Genomic DNA, 22,411 nt, shown 5'->3' with positions numbered 1-22,411 from the left:
GCAAGGGAAAGATTACGTGTGCCAACTTCTACATCCGACGGGTGGACGGAGCCGAAGAGGCACTGGGCAAAGGTGCGGGGCTCCCTCTCCAGCGGCCACCGAGGCAGGCACTGGAGAGGCAGTAGCCCCGTTCGACCTGCTCGGGGAAAAACCACTCTGCCTTCGTCACGGATGGAGCCGTCATGGGCCTACCAACTCCCGGGGAAATCCGTGGGGTTTAAGAACCCTGCCATGTCAGAGGCCTCTTCTGATGCTTGGATGGGGCTGGCCCCATCACGGATGGAGCCGCCGGAACGGAGGTATCCGTCATGGGTGCGTCAGCGGCCACCTCCAATGCTTGGATGGGGCTGGCCGGGACGATGGAGCGGCTATCACCATCACGGATGAAGCCACTGGGACGGAGGTACCCGTCATGGGTCTACCCCTTCCCGGGGAGATCTGTGGGGTTTAAGTACCCTGCCATGTCAGCGGCCTCCTCCGATGCTTGGATGGGGCTGGCCGGGCCGATGGCACGGCTGGGTCCATCACGGATGGAGCCGCCAGGACGGAGGTAGCCGTCATGGGAATGTCAGCGGCCACCTCCAATGCGTGGATGGGGCTGACCAGGACGATGGCACAGCTGGCTCTATCACGGATGGAGCCGCCGGGAGGGAGGTAGCCGTCATGGGTGTGTCCGCGGCCACCTCCAATGCTTGGATGGGGCTGGCCAGGACGATGGCACGGCTGGCTCCATCACGGATGGAGCTGCCGGGACGGAGGTAGCCGTCACGGGTGTGTCAGCGGCCACCTCCAATGCTTGGATGGGGCTGACCAGGACGATGGCACGACTGGCTCCATCCCGGATGGAGCCGCCGGGGCGGAGGGAGCCATCATGGGTGTATCAGTGGCCACCTCCAATGCTTGGATCATGGGTCTACCCCCTCCCGGGGAATCCGTGGGGTGTGAGTACCCTGGCCTACCAGCGGTTGACCACGAATCCTGAATGGAGCCGTCGTGGTACCGGGTATGGATGCCATGCTGCTGGTTCGATCCAGCGGCTACCTCCGCTGGAAGGATGGAGCTCCTGCGGATATCCATGGAGCCACGGGCTTCCCCGTGCTGGCTGGTTGGTTCCTTCGTTCAGGGCTGGCCATCGAAGGACCGGAGGCCGGGACAAGGCTGCCAGTCCGAAGAGGCGACTCTCTCTGCTGGGCGGGAGAAGTCGGAACCTTCGCGGGCTTATGCCTGTCGGAACGGGGGCCTCTGTCCTGGGTCCACTGCGCTCGTGCCGAGCTAGGTGGCCTTTGGAGGTCAGGACTCGACTGCCAGACCGAAGGGGTGACTCTCTCCGCTGGGCGGATGGAGCCGGACCCTTCGCGGATTTACGCCTGTCGACTGGCATCACCGTCGGAACGGGGGCCTCCGTCCTGGGTCCACTGCGCTCGTGCCGAGCTAGGTGGCCTTTGGAGGACTTATGCCGGTCTGCCAGAGCCTGCTGTAGGGTTGTCGGGGTTCACGTCGAAGGGCGGGCATCACCGTCGGAACGGGGGCCTCCGTCCTGGGTCCACTGCGCTCGTGCCGAGCTAGGTGGCCTTAGGAGGTCAGGACCCGACTGCCAGATCGAAGGGGCGACTCTCTCCGCTGTACGGATGGAGCCGGACCCTTCACGGACTTACGCCTGTCGACTGGAACCTGCCATGATGAGGCCCTCCGTCGGGTGCCTCTGCTGAGCTTCCTCAGCGCCCCGTCTTGGAAGGCTCCTTCTCGGCGACGTCCTCGGCTGCAGAAGTGACTGAAAAACACGCCAAAGAGGCTGGAGAAGAATTAGGGACATTTTTCCCCCACATGGGGTCATCAGAGGAGACGTGGCCTGCTTGCACCAGGACTCAGTCTCCCAACACACTCCCGCCCCTCCCTCACGCCCCTCACTCGTCTGGAACGACGCCACAACCTCACTATCCTGAAGATCAGACTCTTGGGGAAGGGCAGCGGCCCTCTTCCCCACAACGGACTTACCTCGTCCCCTACTCTGGGTAGGGGAGGGTGGTAGGGAAGCTCGGTCAGACGAGACGCCCCGCGAAGCAAGGGGGGGAAGGGGCGCTAGTCTTCTTAGGCGACCTCTTCGTCGCCTACTTCTTCTTGGTGCAATACCGCACCCACTCCGACACCTGGGGAAGAGCAATGGGCACTTCCCCACAACTGACTTAACTCGTCCCCTACTCTGGGTAGGGGAAGATGGCTGTATAAAGAATCTCCATTCGACGAGGCATCGGGAGAAGTAAGCGGCGAGGAGAGGCTCTCCTTCCTATGAGACCTCTTGGACGCATTCTTCTTCTTGGTGCCGAAGCGCACCCACTGCACCACGTTCCAGGACTCGCACTCCGGACACGTGGCTGTAGGAGAACATAAGCTGCCCCTACACGACGAACACAGAGGATAAGGGTAGGAAGGATGATTTATTGTTAATTTGTTCTCTTCAGCTATTTATTTCCTTATTTCATTTCCTCACTGGGCTATTCTTCCTTATTGGAGCCCCTGGGCTAAAGCATCTTGCTTTTCCAAATAGGGCTGTAGCTAGGATAGTAAAAATAATAATAATAATAAGTCCACGTGGGGACCTCGAAAGACACAAAAGGGGGGTCGGGGACACAGGGTCGCACTGGGTAAGAGAGAGCGCCGAGGGGGTCGGGAACACAGGGTCGCACTGGGTAAGAGAGAGCGCCGAGATGTTATCACGGCGCGACCAGAGAACTTACTGGAGATCGAGACCTGAGCAAGCATGCTCTCTGACCTGGGGGATAGCCTCAGGGCATGTTCCACTCCACCTGAGGTTACCCCTCATAGAAAACGGGACTAGGGGTAAACTACACAAAACTCTGGTCGGTTGGGAGGAGATCCTATATACTCCTAAGAAAGTAGTTCGAGGTAAGTATTCTGTGTTGGAACAAATCTCCTTTCAATTACCACCCAAGGCTTCATGTAGAGAGGGGAAGGTGGTCTTTAAACTGGGATCGTACCACGATGGTCTACGAGTTTGGCCACAAACTCTGGCACAAATCCAAAATACCTCATTCCAATCCTCAAAGTGGGTTGTACAAAGAGATCATGTAATTTGCCTACTCACTTCACTGATACTGAGGCTAGCAAAGAGACAGTCTTGAGAGTTGGATCTCTGTCAGAATACTGCTCGAAGCTCCTCACGAGCCTAGACAATCCCTAAAAGGGGGAAATGTCTGACCTTTAGTCAAAAGACTGTACTCAAAGCTGAGTGGCAGCCTTCCAGCCACAACTAAAAAGGGCTTTTCTTGTCAAAGAAAGACAAGGAACTCTGCAATCTAAGCAGAGAAGCTTCAATCATAGAAGTACCTCTCCTACTACAACCATCGCAGACAGTGGTCTAACTTCCCATGTAGACAGCAGCTGCAGAGAACCATAGCAGATATTCAGAAATCTCCAGAAGAAACCTTACGAAAAGCCTTTTGCTTGGAGGAGAAGCTGGATAGCCTCCAAAGGTGAAATGCAAGCAATTTCATTTGATGTACCTCAGAAGGTGCGACTGACTGGTAAGGGTGGTCCATAGGGTAGTACTCTACTAGAAGTGCTGACAAATCGGGATATCATTCTGCACGTGGCCATTTGGGAGCAACCGGGGTCATCCTGAGGCCTGTCATGATCAACACAATTGATAAGCCGACAAATCAGACTGAACTACGAAAATTGTAGGCGTGCAGGTGATCTCATGTATGTTAGAAGACATCCTCAAAACTGCCCATAGGTTTGGACCAGGGAATAAAACACCAGAGGCTCCCTGCTTTGCCATGTAATAAACAGAGAGGTTCCCAGTGAATCTGCAGGACAAGAAGCCTCTCAGCTACGCAAGGTTGTAGGGACCTTACAACCTGCCCTTAGCAACTGAGCCTATCATCTAGTACAGTGGTTCTCAAACTGGGGGTCGCGACCCCCCTGGGGGTCGCCAAATGCTTTTGGGGGGGTCGCGAGATGATGTTAAGAAAATATAAATATAAGTAAGCAAAAAATAGTATTATGGTCAACTTTAGTTTTAAGGCTAAATCATAATAATTCTGCTAAAATATTTCAAATCAATAATAAACCAAATGTTTATATTTTAGTACAACAAATATATATATATATATATATATATATATGTGTATATATATATATATATATATATATGTGTATATATATATATATATATATATGTGTGTATATATATATATATATATATATATATATATGTGTATATATATATATATATATATATATATATATATATATATATATATATATATATATATATATATATATATACATATATACACCTTATATTTTGTCATTTACCGTAACTAGTTACGAATTGTTACGCATCTTTAAGAATAACACTGAAAAGAGAGCCGGGTGGGACAATAGTAACACCATGGGCCTTTGCAAAAACTAAACTAAATACTACACACTAGTGATTCCCCCACTGCTGCGCTGGGACTAAGTTTCTATGCAGTAGTGTCATTGATTTTAAGCTAGCATTACTAGTTTTGGAAGGTATGATTTATCAAACATAAACGTCTTTTTTTTGCTATTTTTGACAGTTCTGAGCAAGGGTGTATATCCGTCAGTCCGCGTGATTCTCATACGAGTAGGATATTCCCTCGCTAATAGCATAATAGTTTTGCCATAACTTACTCATATTTGGTCATTTTATTTTTCCCCTTTAAGCAAACGAGTCTGTTAACTATAAAAAACGAAGCAAAATTATTAAAGCTGATGGACTTTCATGTATGGGTAAATGAATACATAATATTTAAATAAAACAAACTAAACATATAAAGAAATACAATAGTAATTATGAAATAATAAACGAATAAATTTAAGATATACAAAAGGGAAAATAAGTAAATAGCTGAATAGTTAAATAGATAAATAAATGAATTAACACATTTATAGATAAATGCAAACAAAAATGAATGAAAAAATAAGTAATTAAATGAATATATAAAATGTAAAAAATTAATGGATAAGTAAATAAACTGATTGATTGATAAATAGATTAGTTAATGAATAAATAAATCAACTGATGAAATCAGTAACTGATTAGTTGATAAGCAAATAAAAAAAAACAATAAATATAATATATTTATATATCTAGCCACTGATAGTGTTAAACTATTATTCATAATTTTTTTCCACGCATTACATTTTATTATACAATGTACTTGCAATAGTTCCAATATTTTACTTACATTTCCTAGAAACATCGTACAAAACCGAGATGTCACCTCCCCATCTCACTGTCAATTTACACTCGTACACGTTCAGTACCTGTCCGTTTTCCAGTCCTGAGCTCCGTTGGCGCACAGTGAATGAGCGTGACCAGTTGCCAGATGCTTAATAACAATGCATCACCAATTTACAGTAAAATTTTGACTTTTGCTTGATACTCAGGGTCTCAGATTACGTGATGCTTAAAACTAAATGTCAGTATACATACTTTCAAATTTATCTGGTATTTAAATAACAATTAATTGATATTTTATCTATCTGATTATCAATATGGCATTTACTATCAGCAGTCCAAGACGGCACATGAGTCGAGTTAGTCAACGGTGAGTCTTTCCTCAGTCACAGCTGCCTCGTGTGTGTTTAGGGACAATTTTTGATAGCAAGCTATATACATATTAAGCAACATGGAGCGATGGATAATTCGTAGGACTGCAAACAAGGAAGGAACATCAGATACTGACAACAGTGTCTCAGAAACAACTGATGAGATTCCTTCCGAACTACCATCTACCAGTTCTACTTCAAATATAGATAAAAGGCAAGACAAACGTAAGGGTAAGACCTCCCAGTATGACCAATCATCCAAACCCAAACTTCGGAAATATCAAGCAGAATTTATAAAATTCGGATTCACTAGTTTTACCATTGATAAGATGCAGTACCCCCAATGTGTTATGTGCTCAGAAGTACTTGCAAATGAAAGCTTAAAGCCTGTGAAAATGAAAAGGCATTTGCAAAGCAAGCATCCTTCTCATGCTGATAAACCAATAGAATTTTTCCGTCGAAAGGAGGGAGAGTTGCAGGGTCAAAAACAAGTGCTAGCTCAGAAAACCACCACCTCTGCCAAAGCTCAGATGGCATCATTTGAGGTAGCATACCTAATTGCACAGTCCAAGCAGCCACATACCATTGGGGAAACCCTCATGAAACCTGGTGCAGTGACTATGAGTCGGATTATGCATGGTAATAAGATGGCCCGTGAGCTGGAAACAGTCCCGCTGTCTAACGACACCATTACTCGACGAATTAATGACATTTCAAATGACATTAAGTGTCAGCTGATTGAGAGGGTTAAGGGAAAGAAGTATGCTTTGCAGCTAGATGAGTCGACAGACATATCGAATTCTGCACAATTACTTGCATTCATTAGATACAGTTTTGGTGGAAAACTTCAAGAAGACATGCTTTTTTGCACTGTACTAGAGGGGACCTGTACAGGTAGTGACATTTTCACAAAGCTAGACACCAAAATACAAAAGGAGGGCTTGTCTTGGGACCAGTGTGTTGGTGTGTGCACAGACGGTGCTGGGGCAATGTTGGGTAAGAGGAAAGGACTTAAAGCAAAAGTTTTACAAGTGGCACCTCACATAAATTTTACACATTGTATTATTCACAGGGAAGCTCTTGCTAGCAAAGCACTCAATCCAGAGTTAAGCAGTGTTCTTCAAACTGCGATTAAAATAGTAAATTACATCAAAACACGTCCCATAAATGCCAGGCTGTTCTCCACACTCTGCAATGAGATGGGCTCGGAGCATGAAGCACTGTTGTTCCACACAGAAGTCAGGTGGCTGTCCCGAGGCAAAGTTCTCAGCCGCTTGTACGGACTACGAGATGAGGTGCGCCTGTTCCTGATCAAATCTGAGTCCCAACTTGCTGACTATCTGACTGACCCTGACTGGTTAGCAAGTCTAGCATATTTGTCTTGTATATTCGAAAGACTTAATCTGCTGAATTTATCACTACAAGGCCCAAACACGAACATCTTGATTCTTTCTGACAAAATTGATGCATTTACAAGGAAGCTGGAACGATGGGCTGTGCGAGTTGATGGGGGCAGTGTTGAAATGTTTCCTGAGGTGGAAGAATTTATGGCGGAGAATGAATTAAGCGTCGATAACGTGAAGGTAATGATCACGACTCACCTACAAGGTCTTGTGGACCACTTCAAGAAATACTTCCCAAAAGAGACAACCCCACAACAATATGACTGGATACGGCAACCATTCACTGCTACAGGGGATCACTTATCATCCGACATGGAGGATGAGCTGCTGGAGCTCTCCAGTGATCGGACTTTACAGGCATCGTTTGGCTCAACCACACTGGATGAGTTCTGGATTTCAATTGCAAGGGAATATCCACGATTATCCATGGCAGCAATGGATGTATTACTTCCTTTTGGATCAACCTATTTATGTGAAAAGACTTTTTCGGCACTGACTTATATAAAAAACAAATACCGATCAAGACTCAGGGTGGAGGATGATCTCCGAGTTGCCATCTCTGGTATCAAACCCAGGATGGAGTTACTGTGCTCAAAAAAGCAGGCCCATGTATCTCACTAATTGATGTTAGTTATTCATGATAAACTTAGGCCTGTGTAAATACTGTTTTCACTGTGGAATAGGGATATAATTAACTAATCACTGCTAGTGGAGCCCCATAGTTGGGCCTAAATATTGATCATTGTCATTAAACTTCCATGAATATTGTACTTTTATTTTAACAGTTACTAAATAAGTAATTATTTCACAAGAAATTCATACAGTTCTTCTAAAGCCAAAAAAAAAAAAAAGAAAAAAAAAATATTATCTCAGACATAATTTCCAAAATTTTCCAAAATATTGATTTTGAAACCAAAAGGGTATGAAATAGCTTTGAGTCTACTGGATGTTTGTGTGGGTATACTGTCTCATATGAGAATTATAGATCATTAGCTGATTTTAGGTTTCAGCAAATTTGTAATATCAGCACCCAAGTCAAACGCTATAATTATTTTGTTAATCATTTTAAGCCCAGCCTGAATATCTAAATTTTGGTATAAAGATACCAGTAATTTTTTCTTTATTGTGCTAAAGTTTACAAACACTGACATAATTTATGCTATCTGCAGTAGCTTTCTTCAACAAAGGTATAATTCTAATTTCATACTTATTTTTTTCTCTTGAAGCAGTTAGTAAAGTGTGAGTGCCTGTACGGATTTAACATTAATTCTATAAATTTAAATAGACTGTATTGCTTTGCCTATTTTGTCTTTAAAGATTGTGATTTTTTCTACAAGTAATAAATTAGTTAACTCTATAATGCGTATATTTTTTGCATTTATCTTATCATGTTTGTTGTTATTATGTTCTTATGATTCGGGGCATAGGCATGTACTGTGTGTGTGTGTGTGTGTGTGTGTGTGTGTGTGTGTGTGTGTGTGTGTGTGTGTGTGTGTGTGTGTGTGTGTGTGTGTGTGTGTGTGTGTGTGTGTGTGTCAGAAGCACTTCGGGGAAAGGCGAGGGTCACATGCCTCTAGCAATATAGTTTGGGGGGTCGCGGGCTGAAAAGTTTGAGAACCACTGATCTAGTACATTCCACTTGCTAGAAATATACCTGGTTGGTAGTTCTACATCGTTGGTACTCCACCTAGATGTTCATCTCTTATGTCAACTTGCGATGGGGAAGAGGGCACCTCTTACTAGCTGACCTAAGCTATTAAGTTGATGTTGCCCAACAACACTACCAAGTGCCTCCTCAAACATTCTTGGAATGCTTGCAGTTATAAATGCTGCTTGATTTTCCAGGATGTTGAACTACAGAAGTTCATTCCACTGACTAGACATCTAAGGCGACCAGGTGCATGTCCCACCCCTCCTTCGATGAATTTGAGAATGATTGCATGTCCAGAGGAGGGGAATCAGGAGGGACTCCCCTGGTGAGGTTTTCCTCTTTTAGCCACCAAGAAGATAGGTCCATGCTTTCTCAATGAAACAATATGATTTGAGAGGATTCCTGAAGACCAACCAGGGATCCTTCAAATACCACAGAAGGAATATCTGGTTAAAGCCCCCATGGGGATTGATTGATTTAAGGTTTTCAGGCATCCTGACAAGGGGAATGAGCTTCTCTGGCAAGGAAGGTGGCTGAAAGACTCTGCCAAAACTAAGTTGGGTATTGTTCAAGAGCACTATCAGTCTGAAATAGCGGGGGTAGCAGTCCAGAAAAAGTAGCAAGTACCTTCTCGAAAGACATTCACTACCCAGGGCTCAGCCCTGTACTCTGTCAACAGGTTGTAAAAAGGCATGAAGGGCATCCTCCTCCTCGTGGCCACATAAGGGAATGCTGACATCAGCTTCCCTCTACCTTTGCTCTTCCCCATTCTGGGACAGAGCGGGTGAGGGGCTCAATATGCGAGTATATGCACAGAACCACTTCAAAAAGTCGCAGGCAGTCCTAAATCACAAATTTTTAAGTAATTTGTATTTTTCCTAACATACTTACCTAGAACTACCTTCTTAGGAGTTACTGGTTAACTCTACCTAACCGACCAGCTTTTTGTATAGTTTACCCCCCCCCCTCTTCCCGTTTTCTACGGGGTCAACCTCTGGCAGTGTGGTACGTGCCCTGAGGCGACCGCGGGGTCAGGCAGCGTGCTAGCTCAGGTCGAATCGCCAGTAAGTTTCGTTGGAATAGGTATTACTCGATCCTGCAGGTTCTCGGAGGAGGATGAGAGGGCCCATAACCCGAAGGTAGTTCTAGGTAAGTATGTTAGGAAAAATACAAATTACTTAAAAATTTGTGATTTGTTCCAACACGGTTACTTACCTAGAACTACCTTCTTAGGAGACTTACACTTTAGGAGGAGGGAGTGTCCTGCAGGGATCAGGATTCGACGGGGAGGCACGCGAGAGAGGGAACCTCTAAGGAGGTCTTGAATCCAAGACCACTTGAAAACTGCACGAAAAGTAGGGGAAAACTATCCAAAAAACTCACTTAGTGTCTAAATGGCTTACCTTTTCAAAACCAATTCCCATACATGTCCTCTTGAAGGGTGTTCCTTTCAGTGATTAAGGTCTTCTCATCATCTTCCTGGCCCGTTCGATCCGGGGAAGGAAGGAAAAAGGGGGGGGGGGGTAAGGTTAAGGAAGGAACTAGTGTCTCTTGGTATTAACACCCCCGGTTACCCTGGGGCTATGACCTTAGATCTCCTGAAGGGCCGACATGATTGGGCCAATAGAAAACTTGTCCAGGGATTTTCTCGTACAATCTTTTAGATAATGTTCCGTGAAGGTGGACTGTCTAGACCAGGTCCCAGCCTTCAGGATCTTACCCACAGCCATGTTCTTCTCAAAGACCGTTGTCCGTCGGGAAGACCGTTGCCCGTCGGAAGACGAGATCAGACTGCTGTCCATCTGCACCAGGGGCGAAGATCAAGAAGAAGGAGTTGTAGGGTGCATACGGAGATTCAAAAAGGCACCTCTTAGTACCCTTATGGGGAGAAGGGAGGCCCTTACGACGTAGCGGACGGTGAGCCTTACGGCGAAGGAGGTCAACAGCAACAACAGCAGAAGAGTCCTCCGAAGAGGAGTCTCTATGAGTGTACTCTCTCGCGAACGAAAGAGAAACACTTCGTAGAAGAGACGTGTCAGCCAGTGACCTAAAAGGAGCAATCCTCCGAAGAGGGGCTCCTGCAGTTGCCCAGCCCCTTGAGCGTAACTGCAGGTGCGACCGCTCAGCACCAAGAGCATAGTCGCACGAAAAAAAAGAAAGGCAAGAGAAGAACCCCCCAAAGGGGGAAAACTCAAGCCTGGACAGGAAAAACTTCCCTCGGAAGGAAAGTTACCCACCCAAGGAGGCGAGCCTCCTGAGTGTTCTAAAATGAACTGGAGAGCTGTCAATCGTCACGGGAGTACTACCAGAAGAAGGAGACACGCCCCTGACGAAGATCTATAGGGGAGGCAGCAACAGCCGAAACCCCAGGCCTCAACAAGACAGCTCACTCCGTTGTCACATTACAGAAACGAACTAGATTGGTAACTGTAAAAAAAATAAAACAAAATTATTAGTTAACATTCATTCCCCCGGGAAGGCTCCTTAGAGGAATCCCGAGGGAAAGGAACACAAGAATTACACAACAGGCACGTGCACTCACAACCACTTACACTCACGGAAGGAGAGCTGTAACCAATACAGAATTATAACAATTATAATTATGTAACTATGTAATTAAGTAATTTAAAAATGAATGAATACTAAAGAAAGAACGAAAACCCCAAAAGGAATCGTTCTACAAAGCTGAAGAATCAACAAATACAATTAGATTCATAAACTAATTGAGACAAAACGTACAGCGTAGCAACCCCCCCACACGGGAAGGAAGCTACAAAGGCGTGTAAGTAACGTAGTAAAAGGGTGAACGACCTCAAGAGAGAGAGAGAGAAAGACCGAAGTCAAACTCGATCGCGACCCATAAAATTACACCATGGTGGCCTAACTGCCGGGGGCTCCACGGAGATATCGTACACTACACACACAAGCACAAACTCTGAAAAGGAAACTTACTGATTTCTATACTCAAATATATACATAAACATGAGAAAATGTTTACATATATATTGAGTAAAAGAAAAGTACTGTAAGTGATTAAGTAAAGACCCAATGTAAATAGCGTGGTTTGTATTTCGGTTACGGAACAAACACTAAATTCTGCAATCTTATAGTGTATGTGAAGAAAGAGATCAGCTATGGAAAAATAGTACACATACTTGTCACAGGATGCTGAGGAAGTTAAAACTGATAATAACAGGGGCTTTCAAAAATCGTTATTTACGTCTGAACAACAGTACCTGATAAAAACTACATCTACGGAAAAATTGTCAGGAGTAAGAAATCAACTGCGCAGTGACATGTTATCTCTGTGCTCTCTTCAAAGAAAAAAAATACTAAGGAAGTGGATATCTTTTTTCATTCTAATATTAAGATGAAAGACAGGAATCTTTTCACTTCAGAAGTGGCTTCCCACCAAAACTTACTTTGCTATCAGAAATTTTGCAAGATGAAGATGACCACATGTTGCTGCAGCATGAAGGGGTGTCCATTTTTCTGAGTCTTGTGCATTGACATCTGCTCCATGAAAGACCAACAATTTCATCATCTCTTCTGAATCATCTATGCAACACTGATGTAAGGCAGTGAGACCATCTTCGTTTGTGGAGTCTGGATCTACGTTGTGTTCCAAAAGCGCCTTAACTATTTAGAGAAATATAAAAGGAAAACAATAAATGAAATTAAAACTATACAGATTCTCTTCTATCCATCAAAAGAATAAAATCCTTGCATTTCAATAGTCAATTAATCACTCTAAAAATAATATACAGTAAAAGAGAATAAAGCTATGTCCCTCCTTTACTTTTCCATCAATTAATGCTTATGGCTTGGCACCAAAACCATTTAATTTGAGACTTAAAATATCCTAACAAGCAAGTCTCTCATGCAATGATACAACACTAAAAACAATCAAAATATATTTTAATAAATAACTATAATTAAACAACTACAGAGTTCTTACAAATTTTAACTCTCAATTGCGAGTTGAAAGAATCACTGGTATTGTAAAATCAATAATTACATCTACACTAGTTATTAGTCTTAAAACACGGAAAAAATAGGTTTTTACTTTATCTTCCATATACATAAATGTTTTATAAATGCCTTTACTACATAAATCTCATAAGAAAAATATTGCTCAATTCTAAACTAATTTGGCATTAAAAATAACTACTTTTGTAGCTAGTATTTGAGATCACCAAGAGCTCAAAAACTTACAAATGCTTGATCACACAGCCCACAGTGCAATGCAGTTCAGCTACTCCCATGTTTAGTGGGAGACAGGAATCTATCTTTTGAACCAATAGCTTATTTGCTACCCTTTCATGATATCAAAGGGAAACTGAGGAAGGATTTGAATGCTTTGGCTATATAGCATGGTACAGAGGCCTGTAAGGCCATTCAGTAACCAAGCGCAAAATTGCAATTGCACTATAAAGTAATAGTTAAAAGAGGTAGGACAGCAAGATGGAACATATGAAGAGGGAAATGAAGTAGAGAAGGATATAAAGCAAGTGCAGTTCAAGCCAAAGGAATGCTACAAAGACCTTAAAGTAATTCCTACTATGCACCTGCACCGATGACACAGTTCCCCTACGGGGACAACTGTGAAAGAGAATACCAAGTATCAGAGCTTTGGCTATTTTTAACTAATTGTTGGTAGTACAATCAAAATACTTTAGGTGAATTAGTTTGCAGTAGTACCACCAAATTGCTGTCTGTGAACAGAAAATTAACCCCTTCAATTTCACCAAACTTAACTCATCTTAGACAAAAACTACGATTATATTGGACTTGACAATTTACTTTAATAAATTTCTTTTCCATTTACTGTATATTTAATCTTATATATAGTGTACAGTGCACATAATATGTGAAGAAACACCCATAATAACTGAACATCATAAAAATCCAATGGCAGTCAAAGGGTTAACAAAATATTTGTCTGCAAGTGACCACACCTAATATATTCTGTTTTCAAAATTACCAGAGCTCAAAAATCCCCAACAAAAGGAACCAAGACAAAATTTATAGAGAACTTCCCTCAATGACACCAAGTCTGGAATAAAGTGTTGATTGGGACAACTAAACTTTATAAGACTATCTTGCACATTCAGTCTCACAGCTGTCTGTAAAACCTCTTGCAGTCCACCAAATACTTCAGGTTAACTTCTTTGGTTTGATTAAAAAATTCAGAAATTGACAACTTATCCTTAGCAAAGAGTATCTAAAGTAAGTGAAAGTGTCTTAGAAAGTAGCCAATGTATTAGTTTAGAGTGAAAATTTTACATATATTTCACAGAAGCTAATAATAAGAAATATAAATCATTTTCATAAAATCTAAGAAATACAACATATTCTACCTACATTTTCAAACCTCTCAAGTTTTGATGCATTGCCAATATAGTGGCCTTGCCTATAGCCAGAATGAATACCTAAAAAGGTTGCGGTCACTCTTATTACTGAAAAATCCTCCACTATCAGCTATAGTAATAAGACAATCTAGTGATATCAAATCAACCATAAAACAGGAAAAACACAGTACACTATGCTAATTTTATAATAGCAGACTTGAAATAACTTCAAAAATTTTCAGTACAGTATACCTAGACTATTCAAAAGTATAAACATCAAATATCTGTAAACAGACCTGTGTGTACAGTGTGTGAACTGTGTACTGTATTATAGTTTATATTTTTGTGATCAATTCTGTCTATGAGAAGAATTGGCTAAAATACAGCTCACTTTATGTAAAAAAAAAAGTATAAAAAAAAAAATTATGTGAATTTCAAATAAACAGTTACAGTATGTTAAAAACAACACTGGATTTCTCCTACAAAAGTTGAATGATAAATTTCCTTGTGGGAGGGAAAATACAATCATGTAAGTGAGCAATACCCTACAAAGGAAGCAAACTAAACAAGAATTACATGAATGGAAAACGTTGTATCAGGGTGTTTCTAAATTTAAACAAACAATTGTTGCTATTATTGACGTTGTCACTTACAACACTGTAATGAAGGAAAAATTGCAAGAAAACAAAATACCTTTAACACCCTTGCTTAACTCTGTAAGCCTTTCAATAAAGGATTAATGGTTGGGAGAATGATTTAAACAAATTAATAGACTTGGCAGCACTAATTTCTTAGCCTGGCTCCATCCACTTGATCTTAGAATGTCGTTTGATTATAGTTGGGATTTTCCATTGTCTGAGGAGCTTGATTTATCCTTCTTAAGACCCTGTCAGACTCATCTACTGAACCTAACTATAGAAAATGTATCTTTAAAAGCTTTCTGCTCATGCTATACCAGCTTCAACTTGTCTTAGTCAAATGTGTAAGATCTTTGCCCTGTGTCAGAGCTGTCTTAATTCATTCTTAAAGAATTGTCTTTACTTGATTTGCAGAAAAAACAAATACAACAGTAAAATCATGAATATAGTACCCTTTTGGATATGTCAGGTAATCACATGGACTTACTATACAGTAATGATCTGGACAATGATTAGTTGCAGTTAAAGGTATGGGACCTTCATATACATGCTCTTGACTCACCTCTGTTCCTTAATAGTATTTTGGAACTTAATGACTTCCTTCAAGCAGGATCATGGCAGTGGTACCTGACCTTTGTTAAGTATTATTTGAGAGAAAAATGCATAAGCATTTGGATGTATCCTCACTGGAACTGTTTTTCGAGACAGGACGTGTTATTATGCTGGAACACATCAATCAACTTATATAGCTCATTTAAGTGAATAAAAATCATCAGTGAGAAGGGATTTCGTTACAATGTACAGTAGTGTAATTGTAAAACAAAAAAAAAAGCTGTGAAAGGGAAATTCAGGAAAAAGTCATCCTATGTATCAATGACGTCGATAACACAGACTAGGCAAGTAAGCTGGACCTTTTAATGCCACCAGAACTTGATGAGCATCACCACACTGCAAATGAGCAGAGGTGCAATGTCATTACAAAACAGAGGAAGATTGTTGGACAAACGTAATCTAAGACAATTTGTGACTAACCAGTTTTTTCACCAGGGTGGTTCCAGATCAATGTATCAGCATCTGATAGTCTTTTTCTGCTACAGCCCACAATCATGGATTCCACATACTGGTTCATGGCTGTTATGGTTACCACTAAAGAGTGGCATTTAAATCCACATCCTGAGTCACACTAGTGAAGTCGAGTTACAAGTGTGTCTTTAACATGTATCAAAAGTTTCTGGTAAACCATTAGTGGCATACTACTAAGGTCTATTTGCATGCTCAAGTCTTCCAGGCTGGAAAGACAAGGTTGAGATTTTATCTTTTTGTCTTCAATCCTCCTAAAGTACTGTAAATGACTTGGCCTGAGTAATTATAACTCCTTCCTCCTAAAAGGCTATTAAACACTTATATGATTGATGAGTTTATGATGAAAATAACATTATTTCTATTACACAAAAATTCAAACTCAATCAATCAATAGGGTGAGTTCCCTTCTCACATCCCCATACTTTGATCTTTAACACAAACAGTATACAAAGCAGGCATCACATATGCAAGAATAGGCATGTGCAGTATGTACAATACAGAACAGGTGAATTATATCTTAAATGAAATGAGTTGGTATGACTGAAATTCCTCCTCCAAAGAAATAGGGCAATATATAATTAATGGCTTAGCAAGAAAAATTTTATGTAATAAAATCACTTTAACAAAACGAACATTAGAGATATACAGTAGACAACATGCAAACGTAACTACTGTAGTTAATTTTTCATATATCTGATATAATGCTCATAACTCACCTTCATCAATATCATTTCGTGCTGCTGCTTCCAGTAACATGACATTGCTTATAAAATTTACTTTCTTGCCATTCTCCCGTCTTCTTTTTTGAGCTTCATTTTGTGCTGTCTTTTCTTTTTTGGACCCAGCTACTTCTTTTTCCTTTTGAGAATACTTTTTCATTTGCTGCATGCGACGCCTCCTGGCCAGCTTCAGCCGTTCTTGAGTAGACAGCTTTTCAATGTAAGCCATTTCGGCTATGAGCTCGCTGTGATCCATTGTGACACTTTTAGTTGTGTAACTGACAACAGACTAGATTTACCACTAATTTGGAATGTATAGGTTGTACCCTGGAATGCTTGATTTCTATCACAGTAATGAATCACCACTTCCGCAGGACAAATACTTTCATCCCTTTATTAACTCTCAGGGAGAGACATCAAGTAGGCAACAAAGAAGGATAACTTACACTAATCATTATTGTTGAGGGTATACTTAATTGCCCCCTGGAGATAAGGCACAATGATGCAAGGTACAAACAAGGTAGAGTTACTGACGTTAACATACCCATTAAGGATATCATTTACCATCAAATCACATTTCTTGGTTTACACTAAAATTCATTACCAGTTAGTAAAATCCAACAGAAAAAAAAAATTCTAAATCACTTGTGCTGTTTCATCACATGATTTCCCGAGTTATTAATACTTCACTGAGGTATAAACGGTTAAAATGTTTCTAAAAATCCACTGGTAACAGTGTGGATATTGCTTGCTACTTAGAGCCCAGCTACAGCAGTTTAAGGTTTCCATTTTTCATAATTCTTATCTGTCACTAAAATGTGTAATCTGAAATTTTTAAAAGTTCCCTGTAAAGGACAATAAAGGTTATCTGTTAGAGAGCAGTAAATACTTCATAAAGATTAAATCAAATTACTTTTATATTACAAGACAAATATATAACCTTACATATTAAAGGGCAAGGTTCAACATAGTGCAAATCACACACAACTGAAGACAGTGTTTCATAAATACACTCATATTTCTACTCAGGTGTAGGCAAATAACACATTAATAACTGGTAACTAGCCTTATGCAATCTGTAATTTTAAACCGCAGAAAACTATGAACAAGAATCTAGTAAGTATTTCTATCATAAGCTACTTTAGCAAAACCACCAAGCCCCATTTCTATATTATCTTACAGATCCACTGAGGGATTTATTCTAAAATTCGAAAAACCACCATATGGACACTACAAATAACCTTTACTATCACACATTTCCAGTGATTAAGCCTTCTGTGATATATTGCAAAATTCGCATAGGTCACGTTTACAATTCTACCTTCTCCACAGTGCTGGACTTCAAAATCTTGTCAAATTATTGGGTAACATCCAAAAATAGACAACGAAAAGTTAAAAAGTGTAGTGTACCTAACATTTTGGATTTTAAAAGTATAAACAAAACTCAAAAGTTATAATGCTACATGTAGCTGACAAAAATGACAAATTCATAGATAATTTGTATTTTTCCTAACGATACAAACTTTTAGCTATTTATTAGGGGTACAGTATTATTTTTGGGGAAGCTGAAAGGACGAGCCAATAAAATCTTAACAAGGGTTAACAACTACCCATTCTGATAGTTAGCAGGGAGTAGGGGGGTAGCTTGCTACCACTCCCAGATTTAGCTAACTTTGCTTGGAGGTAGGACTTCAAAGGGGATAGGGCTGGCAGGTAAGTTTGTATAAATAGCTAAAGGTTTGTATCATTAGGAAAAATACAAATTATCTATAATATGTCATTTGTTCCGTAACTGAAATACGAACCTACGCTATTTATTAGGAGTGACTCACCCATCTGGAGAGTGGATGTCCCTGCCAGTCTGTCTTTTTGGCTCTACCGGGGGCTCCTTATTTTGAATAGGTTTGTACTAAAAATAAGGAGTCACTGCTCCTCGCTTAACCTTGTTACACAAGGTCCGCGGCCTACACGAGCTGTGTATTGAGATATTTAGAAGTGTGACTATCCAGGTAAAAGTTATTCCGAGTCTTTGTAGGAAAAACCGTTGTAACCAAGACTTTCCCAAAACCAACTCGCCAGGGTATGGGGACGCAACAGTATTAGCTTAATACCAGGTACACAAGGAAGCATGGTTTACCTGCAATGTTTTGAGGTCAGCTTGTGCAGAGAACCCAGGATGCTGCTTTCCCCAAGACAGGGGAGGATGAAGAAAAGAATAAGAGCCAGTAAAACCTTCTCATTCACACAGATTAAAACTGGGTAACAATGCCCTCAACTTTCTGCTACTTGTCCATTAAGGAGCTTGGGGAATTATACCAGCTGTTGTGCAGCCACCACAGGGCTGTGAACGTATTCTGACGTTTCCACACCCCAGCCTGTAAAATCTGCGTCACTGAGAAGTTTCTCTTGAATGCCAGGGACATAGCTATGCCCCTGACATCGTGAGCTCTTGGGCGACGTGGAGGAGGGTCCAGCTTCAGGGCATGGTCTATGACCTTGCGCATCCAAGCAGAGATTGTGTTTTTAGAGACCCTCCTCTTGTTCCTCCCTGTGCTGACGAAAAGTGCAGGTACACAGGGACGGGCTACGGCTGTTCTCTTGAGATAAAAGCCTAAAACTCCTCACTAGGCAGAGTAAGAGATGATCAGGGTCATCAGTTACAGAACGGAGACTTGAAATCCGGAAGGAGTCGAATCAGGGATACGCCACTCCCCGATTCTGAGTCTTGGCTACAATCTCAGGGACGAAGCTCAAGGTTACCTTCCGCCATCCCCTCGAATGGGTGATGTCATATGGAAGACCATGAAGTTCACCGACTCGCTTGGCCGAAGCCAAAGCTAGTAGGAACACTGTCTTCTAAGTGAAGTGGCGATCTATTACCTGGCAAAATGGTTCATAGGGAGGTCTCTTTAGAGACCTGAGAACCCTAACCACATTCCATGGGGAGGTCTCACTTCAGACTCAGGGCAGGTAAGTTCGTAACTCTGTATGAGTAAGGAAAAACCAAAAACAAATTGAGCTAAATCATAGGTGTGTGCACAGGAGTGGTAGCAAGCTACCCCCCCCCCCCCCCATCCCTGCTAACTAGCAGAATGGGTAATTAACCCTCGCTAAAATTTTAATGGCTTGTCTTTTCAGCTTCACTGAAAGTAATACCCCTAATAAATAGCGTAGGTTTGTATTCCAGTTATGGAACAAATACATTGTGAAGTACTGTACTCCACTGCCTTAATATTAAGTTTTCTGGTTAGCAGATACAATTAAAAAAAAAAAAAATACCTCTAGACATCAAGTTTTTTCGTACAGATTCCATAAACAAACTTGCTGAAATATCAAAATTCGGATAAAGATTTACAGTAGTTGTAATTGAACTTTCCTCTTGGAGATGATACTAACCATTAGTTGTTTAAAATCCCCATGAATTTATACATATAAAATGAAATTAAGGTTTTATAAGACTTTCATTCACGAATAAATCATAAAAAATTATAACACTTGGAAAGAAAAAACCTCCAATCCTTTTAATTTAATTTAATTTCCCATATGTCCCCCTACTGTTATTTAGGCTTCAGTTAAGGCTAAATCTTCTAGCCACTACTAACTGAATCAACTACCAATAGTGGAAAATAATTGTCATTTATCCTCTTTCCAAAGCTAAAAATCAGATAAATTCCAGTTCTATGCTAATTTGCATTATGGAAAAAAATGAACTTGCTATATCTAGAAATCTACAATTACAGTGGATCTAAGTCGATGGTTGGAATGTGGTAAAGGTCTAATATTTAGTCTGTTTCCAAGTTTGTTCTGAAAGGTACAAAAGGTTAATGATTACTTACCACTGATTCAACTTAGTAAATTGGAGGGAATTGGAATAATTTTTCCCAACACAAAAACCATAGTGGGGTATCTACATGGTCGAAAAACCACTTACTGCCTTACATCTGAACCTATAACAGATCCATGTTATAGTGGCCAACCTGGACAGCAGCACTGACATTCAAGATGACTTTTCCTATCACAATAACTACTTCCTATAACTCCATGCACCTCAATTCATAGTACTGTACAGCAGAGTCTTGACCTAAGACAGACGAGAAAAACCTTCAGGATTTTTACCACAAAAGTAAATTTACCTTTGAAATTTACACTAGGTACAGAGTTACCAAACTACTTCTCATAAGGATAATACAAAGAAGAACCTAAGACAATAAATGCTGGACACCTGAGCAATTTTATCAATGACACTTTGGATGAGACAATTAACTTTCCCTATCCTCCTTGGCACTGTGAGGAAGTAGCTATGTAATGAATCCAAGCCATTACTCAGCAGTCTCTCTGGCCCCTAAAAAAGGATGAGAACCACAAAAGGACCACTCCTCCACCATAGCCTATATGGTGAATATATTACTTTACTGTTGTCCATAATCAAAGATTCCCCAAGATGTATTAATTGGAACACACAGTGGCTATACAATCTTGGTCTTTAACCACTTTCAAATCTTATTTAGACAAAAGAAGCTGAGGTAAAGTGTCCAGACAACCTCAGGTGATAAAGAGTTTTACATTAATCAATACCTAAAGATAAGGCTATTTACCTTTGAACAAACAGAAAGAGAAGTCAGACAAGGTTGAATCCTATACCTTCCTTGCATGTAATGAGGCTGATTTCTAATAATGGTTTTCGAAGTTAGTCTCATCATCCAATCAAGATTATCTAGAGCTTACTGTCCGGTTGATTATTCAACGCGCAAATACTGAAAATATCGTAGAATGCTTCTCTCTCTATTCAGAAATCTTATTTGCACTGTCGGCTACCATAGTCAACATAGTATTATCAAATTCTCATATCCATCAAGCAATTGGAATATACTGCTGGACCACCATCAATCTTGTAAATTATAGTTCTGTTTCTAGATGCAGTACATAGTTGTGGTGTTCAAAATCATTCTAAGCAAAAAATTTGTTGATTCACTATTATAGCCCTCATTTCAGTTCCTCTATTGTATTCCCTTATGGCAACAATCCAATTTATGAAAAATAAGGAAAAAGGATTCTGTAGTGCAAGTCAAATAAATTATGGCAGCTCAGAAGGGGATGAATTTAATGAAGTTTTTATTACAGTTAGGCTAGTTCTAACACCACAAACAATAGCCTAAGTGTCTTCAGTTGGTATTCATTACAAACGGACAATAATATATCTACTGTACTTAAATGACACCAAGTCTCCTAGCTACCTGCCTAGAACTGAGCCGAGTGGTGATTTCTTGTACTGTGCAGTGGAACTGACAAAAGCACCTATGGTTTTTTAAGAGGCAGAGCAAGCAGTTACAACCATAAAGGTAGCTAGAGAGACCATATGAACAACACTTGAGTGACCAACAAGTGGGGAAAGGAGCAGTACACAAATAAATGGCTTGGTCTTACAATAAGCTAAGAGCAAAGATTATAGTCACTTTGAAAGGGTTCATAGTAAAGTATATTCTATGGAAAATTAAATAAAACCTTTAGGACTTTAAAAAAGAATTAAGCAAAAAAGAGGGGGGGGGGGCAGCCTCAATGCTTCAGAATGATCACTGGCCCAAATATGGCAACGAAATTGCATAAAAGATTACTTAAAAATCAACAAAACAAAATCTAAAATATTAATAAAACATAAAACTACACTCACAACCGTAAATAAAACCTAACTGAATGATTCCAAAATACCAAAAAAGCCAGAAATAAGCCTCCCAAGTGTTTCTTACATTTCCAGGATTTTCGTTTTGAGGATTTCTTGATCCAATTATCTTAAGAAACAAATTTTTAATTCAAGATATAATTTTGAAGAAAGTTCCTCACAGTTGATAACAACTGTCCACTAAGAAGAGCAATGCTTTTTGGAGAAGAACCTATTCCCAATCACACAAAATCACCTGTTGCTTGAATCCTTCTCCCATCCTTCCCTAGTAGAAAGCTAAGGCCTAAATAT

General features: G+C 40.8%; 1 protein-coding gene across 5 annotated transcripts in view; it reads right to left on the bottom strand.

Annotated features, from left to right (window-relative positions):
* The window catches only part of LOC137629445 (protein phosphatase 1 regulatory subunit 16A-like), a 423,268-nt gene that overhangs the window by 51,993 nt on the left and 348,864 nt on the right, over positions 1-22,411 (bottom strand). For all 5 annotated transcript variants that reach the window (XM_068360749.1, XM_068360748.1, XM_068360750.1 and 2 more), the window contains exons 2-3: positions 16,441-17,288; positions 12,075-12,291 (exon numbers count right to left, since the gene is read on the bottom strand). In XM_068360749.1, coding sequence (XP_068216850.1) covers positions 12,075-12,291; positions 16,441-16,699 — 476 coding nt within the window. In that variant the 5' untranslated portion in view covers positions 16,700-17,288. The remainder of the gene's footprint in view (positions 1-12,074; positions 12,292-16,440; positions 17,289-22,411) is intronic.

The sequence above is a fragment of the Palaemon carinicauda genome, chromosome 37 (assembly GCF_036898095.1).
Source record: "Palaemon carinicauda isolate YSFRI2023 chromosome 37, ASM3689809v2, whole genome shotgun sequence".
NCBI lineage: Eukaryota > Metazoa > Arthropoda > Malacostraca > Decapoda > Palaemonidae > Palaemon > Palaemon carinicauda.
Note: the sequence above shows the minus strand (reverse complement) of the source record. Positions and strands in the feature narration are given on the sequence as shown.